This window comes from Lycorma delicatula, chromosome 11 (assembly GCF_047948215.1).
Source record: "Lycorma delicatula isolate Av1 chromosome 11, ASM4794821v1, whole genome shotgun sequence".
In the NCBI taxonomy this organism is placed as follows: Eukaryota; Metazoa; Arthropoda; class Insecta; order Hemiptera; family Fulgoridae; genus Lycorma; species Lycorma delicatula.
Genome location: NC_134465.1, coordinates 24,194,298 through 24,200,297, shown reverse-complemented (window position 1 = coordinate 24,200,297; position 6,000 = coordinate 24,194,298). Strand labels below are relative to the sequence as shown.

Genomic DNA, 6,000 nt, shown 5'->3' with positions numbered 1-6,000 from the left:
ACAAGCAAGTTTTGAAAAACGTTCTTCTGTTTTAATACATATATCAATATTCTTATTTCAAGAATACTGATATTGGCTTCAGTATAGGAATAGGTCGGAGTTTGCTCCTCAGGGAAGACAAAATTTGGAGGTTCTATTGAAAACATTGGTTAACGGCACCAAAATATATAATAATATTTCTAAAACTTAATACCTCTAGTGTGAATTGATCTAAATCGATTAAATATATCACGATGATTTCTGTGTTTGAGGCGATTCAATTTTCGAACAAATTCAGTCAAGGAGGATTAGACATGTGTAATTCTTAAATCTCCTTTCTCAAAGTTTTATTCAACGGGTATTTAAATTATATAACAGTATGTAAAACTCCTTACTAAGCTACAGTACTTGTGTTATATTTTAGCAATGGATTTTTAATTTTTTTCGTTGTTTGAGTAACATTAAATATTTATCTAGGTTCATATTTCTAATATCTCGGATGCCCCAGAAAATAAATACAAGTTGAATTAATGGTTGCCGTATATATAAATATTTATAAAACCAAAATTCTAAATTTTTCATTATTCAGAAATTAATTTTTTTCTTATTATCTTATTCAGAATCCAAGGAAGAAACTTACTAACGAGCGGTACCAGTTTACCAGAAATTTTGGAAAATTCTCATTATCCGAATGATTATAATAATTTCTTAATGCAATTTTTAAGCGATCAAGGGAAAAATGATCTGGTAAATTTATTTGATACAAATCCATCTTTAATGAATGATGAAATCGAAAATTTGTTCACTTTATTTGAGAAAGAAAAGTTAAATCATCCAGACGGAAAATGGAAAGAAAGGTAAATACGTATACTTACGTAAATTGTAAATTTTTTTTTTTCATCTTATGTATAGTGTAATATTGTACGCTATTGTACTTTGACAGATATGTTAATGATTGAATAATTATATAAGGTTATTGGATATTTAAAAATTACTACTATATTAAAATGAATACATCTTATTTATTGTTTTTGTTTTCTTACAGAAATATTAATGATCCTAACAAAGCCAGTCTGAAGAATTTCTTAGAAAAATTCGATTTACCAGAAGATTTTGTAAAGTATTTTATGAACAGTTTGAGCCCCGATGGTGAACAAATATACGGGAATTGGTCAAATGTATACCCGGATTCTGTGCAAAGTTACATTAGCAACTTCAAAACATATTTTGATGACATTCCTAAAAACGGTCAGCCAAATGTACGATCGATTAAAAGGTATGCATAAATTTATTTTATTATTTAATAGAATTTTAATTGAACATTTCGTCAAAGATTTTCCAAATATATTAATTTTCTACCTTTTGAACCTGAGATACTTGGAAAATATCGATGTACTTTAGAAGGAAAATTCACATGGAACGTATATGTGAAAATACGTAATTATATAAACTCTTCCATATAACACTAGTTACTCCAATTTTTTTTATGCCCTTTCGAAACTTGAATAATAAATGCGGATTTTTAATGAATTTTTTGAAATTGTTTATCAGCACCCCTTCTATAATATGATAAAGCCGTTTATATTCTGACAAAAAACTATTTTTCCATTTACTCTGGTTTCCCCAAATCATATCTATGATACATAATGCGTAATTAAGCGGAACGTTTTATCCATTGTTTATGTGGAATTTCTTTTTTTAAATGTCATCAAAATAATAATAAAATTTCAATGATCTCATTTTTATAATTCCTGATAACCGACTCTTTTTCTAGGGAGTCTTTAAGTACGGATTTAAATGTCACTTGTCTTTATTCTTTCGATAGGTGTTTTATTGTTCATCTTGTACCCCGTAAACAGTTATTTACGTTTTAAGTAGTTGAAATTCTGTTGATTTTTGTTTACTTCCGATTAGATTGATAATGATCGCGTTCACATATAAATAATCCTATGGTCGCTGTAGTTTGAGTGATTTTAAGACGTACTACACAAAGATATGGTATCATTTTGAAATTATTGAAGGGGTTCATTATTATTATTAAGATTATTTATTAATTATAAGATTTACGATTACGTCAGTTGTGCCGGATCATTGTTACAAATTAGAAAAACCGCCGATTTTGGTAATTACGTTTATATATTTTATACTTTCATTTGATAAAGTCGAATAAGTTTTCTTTTTCGATATTTTTGTGTAACGATGGTATGTTCGAAAAAGCAATTACATTTTTTTTTTATCATTATAAATATGAATAGAAAACCTGATCTTACGTAAGAAGCACAAAATAGCGGTAAACTAAATAAAGAAAAATTATATTATAAGTATTCATATAAAATTAATGATATTTGTTTTTTCAGAATTCCAAACCAAGGTGATGTAAATACTTCTGCGTCCAACTTTGCACGTACACTGCTAGACGATAATGAATATCCAAAAGAACATATTGAAAATTACATTAGTTGTTTGAATAATCAAGGACAAGAGGATTTTTTGAAGTGGTTAAAAGGAGATAAAAATTCAGCAAGAGAATTGATAGACAGATTTAACAAATATTATCAGAATCGAAGTGAAACACATACAAATAAATCGGGAGATAAAACCGGAAGGTAAAAAAACATTAATTAATTATTAAATAATCTCTACGGGATTGCAATAAAAAAATCGTATGTCTTTTTCACAGAATCGAGCAGTGATGATAATGTAATACAAAGACATTTTTATTCAAAAAAAATGATAAACAATTGAACACGCTCAGGTTTAATTTAAGTACAGTCATAATCTTTAAGAAAAATAGGATAATCTCCAATTTTACAGCGCTTTTTCATCATCAGAGTATTACGTAAAATTTTGATTTACAACATATTTATTCATTAAAAATAGCATGTACGACTTTTACAAAATATATTAAAACATAATTAAATTTTTATGCTCTTCTAGATGGACTATATTTTACATAAAAACGGTATTAAGTTCAACTTTTTTTCAACTCGTAATTGTTTATTTAAGTTTCTTAACCGTTTCTCAACGCAGAAGCCATTTTTTTTAGCAAGCTTATATATTTAAAGAAAAATTGTTTTAAAATCGTGAGATTGTCTAAATATTCTTCTGTACAGAGTATTTCGTCGACTACAGAATTATCATTAAAATAAATGATTTTAATAGTTAAGCGTTATGTATTAGTCGTGTGGAGGAAACTTGGTTTTTGACCAGTGTCACTGAAATGGGCTTCAACTATGGTTTTCTGTATCCTTGCACCAGGTGTAAAAGCACACATAGGTGTTAGACTTGTAAGACTAATACCTGTGTATTTTAATTTTAAACCAACATTGTTCCTCATCCTATAGATTATCGATCAAATGTGCTTCTATAGTTAACAATTTATGTCATTATTCTGTTTTAAATAATATTTTTACTTTGCAAATATATAAAAAGAATTACGAATATTAAATATTGTTTTATTTATCTATTAAATTTGTGATTTTTTTTATCTTTTAGTCCTCCTAACCAAGTTATGGATAGTGAAAGCAGATTAGTAAGGTTTTTGTCCACCGCTGGTGTACCTCAAGACACTATAAATCATTTACTTCATAGTTTAACTGATAAAGGTTTGGCAGAATACGATAATTGGTCTTCACAATATCCAGATGACATGAAAGATTCGGTTGAAAAATTTAGCAAATATTATAAAGATCACATATTACCAGAATATCGCCAGGAAAAATTACCAATGAAAAAAAGGTAAGAAAAAGTATTTAATGATTAATGTATTTAAAAACCAAAACCTGATGTCCGGTTACTGATAGTCCAGTTGCATATTAATTCATGCTTATTCAAACTTAGAAGCTACTAATTATTACAAGATGCTACCGTTCTGCCGTGGAGGTAAGTTATAACGGTAGTGTCTATAGTATAATTATAAATCTGTAAGCTTTGTTATTAAATATAATAGTAACATTATCTATATTTTGAAATATAAGGGTCATTCGTATAATAATGTTACAAACTTCGTTATTTACAAAGAAAATCTTAAGACGAAACCTCGTGATTGCAAAGCAATTAATGATTTATCATCTGTAAGATATGGACATATGTCTTGACTAAAAATTTTCAACTTCTATTGATTAATATTCTAATTCTCGTAACCGTCATCAGTAATTAAAAACTGGAAGTTCTTTTTGTCAATTACTCTTTTTAATAGTTTTGTTCTCTTCAACATACTGTCTTATTTTATAATTTGAACGATTGTAATGAAGTTTTGCATACACAAGCAAGTTTTGAAAAACGTTCTTCTTTTTTAATACATATATCAATATTCTTATTTCAAGAATACTGATATTGGCTTCAGTATAGGAAGAGGTCGGAGTTTGCTCCTCAGGGAAGACAAAATTTGGAGGTTCTATTGAAAACATTGGTTAACGGCACCAAAATATATAATAATATTTCTAAAACTTAATACCTCTAGTGTGAATTGATCTAAATCGATTAAATATATCACTATGATTTCTGTGTTTGAGGCGATTCAATTTTCGAACAAATTCAGTCAAGGAGGATTAGACATGTGTTATTTTTAAATCTCCTTTCTCAAAGGAGATACCCGTTTTATTCAACAGGTATTTAAATTATATAACAGTATGTAAAACTCCTTACTAAGCTACAGTACTTGTGTTATATTTTAGCAATGGATTTTAAATTTTTTTCGTTGTTTGAGTAACATTAAATATTTATCTAGGTTCATATTTCTAATATCTCGGATGCCCCGGAAAATAAATACAAGTTGAATTAATGGTTGCCGTATATATAAATATTTATAAAACCAAAATTCTAAATTTTTCATTATTCAGAAATTAATTTTTTTCTTATTATCTTATTCAGAATCCAAGGAAGAAACTTACTAACGAGCGGTACCAGTTTACCAGAAATTTTGGAAAATTCTCATTATCCGAATGATTATAATAATTTCTTAATGCAATTTTTAAGCGATCAAGGGAAAAATGATCTGGTAAATTTATTTGATACAAATCCATCTTTAATGAATGATGAAATCGAAAATTTGTTCACTTTATTTGAGAAAGAAAAGTTAAATCATCCAGACGGAAAATGGAAAGAAAGGTAAATACGTATACTTACGTAAATTGTAAAATTTTTTTTTTCATCTTATGTATAGTGTACTATTGTACTTTGACAGATATGTTAATGATTGAATAATTATATAAGGTTATTGGATATTTAAAAATTACTACTATATTAAAATGAATACATCTTATTTATTGTTTTTGTTTTCTTACAGAAATATTAATGATCCTAACAAAGCCAGTCTGAAGAATTTCTTAGAAAAATTCGATTTACCAGAAGATTTTGTAAAGTATTTTATGAACAGTTTGAGCCCCGATGGTGAACAAATATACGGGAATTGGTCAAATGTATACCCGGATTCTGTGCAAAGTTACATTAGCAACTTCAAAACATATTTTGATGACATTCCTAAAAACGGTCAGCCAAATGTACGATCGATAAAAAGGTATGCATAAATTTATTTTAGAATTTAAATTGAACATTTCGTTAAAAATTTTCCTAATATATTTATTTCAACCTTTTGAACCTGAGATACTTGGAAAATATCGATTTACTTTAGAAGGAAAATTCACATGGAACGTATATGTGAAAATACGTAATTATAAAAACTCTTCCATATAATACTAGTTACTCTTCTTTTTTTTATGTCCATTCGAAACTTGAATAACAAATCCAAATTTTTATCGAATTTTTTGAAATTGTTTATCAGCACCCCTTCTATAATATGATAAAGCCGTTTATATTCTGACAAAAAACTAGTTTTCCATTTACTCTGGTTTCCCCAAATCATATCTATGATACATAATGCGTAATTAAGCGGAACGTTTTATCCATTGTTTATGTGGAATTTCTTTTTTTAAATGTCATCAAAATAATAATAAAATTTCAATGATCTCATTTTTATAATTCCTGATAACCGACTCTTTTTCTAGGGAGTCTTTAAGTACG

The 6,000-nt window shown here is 27.5% G+C and overlaps 1 protein-coding gene across 1 annotated transcript in view; it reads left to right on the top strand.

The window, feature by feature from the left end:
* The first annotated feature begins 670 nt into the window (after positions 1–670).
* Positions 671–6,000, top strand: part of LOC142332483 (uncharacterized) — a 45,721-nt gene continuing 40,391 nt past the window's right edge. Inside the window, exons 1-6 of the mRNA XM_075378933.1 lie at positions 671–836; positions 1,025–1,255; positions 2,337–2,585; positions 3,475–3,717; positions 4,852–5,088; positions 5,267–5,497. Of these exons, the coding sequence (XP_075235048.1) occupies positions 691–836; positions 1,025–1,255; positions 2,337–2,585; positions 3,475–3,717; positions 4,852–5,088; positions 5,267–5,497 (1,337 nt within the window). The 5' untranslated portion in view covers positions 671–690. The remainder of the gene's footprint in view (positions 837–1,024; positions 1,256–2,336; positions 2,586–3,474; positions 3,718–4,851; positions 5,089–5,266; positions 5,498–6,000) is intronic.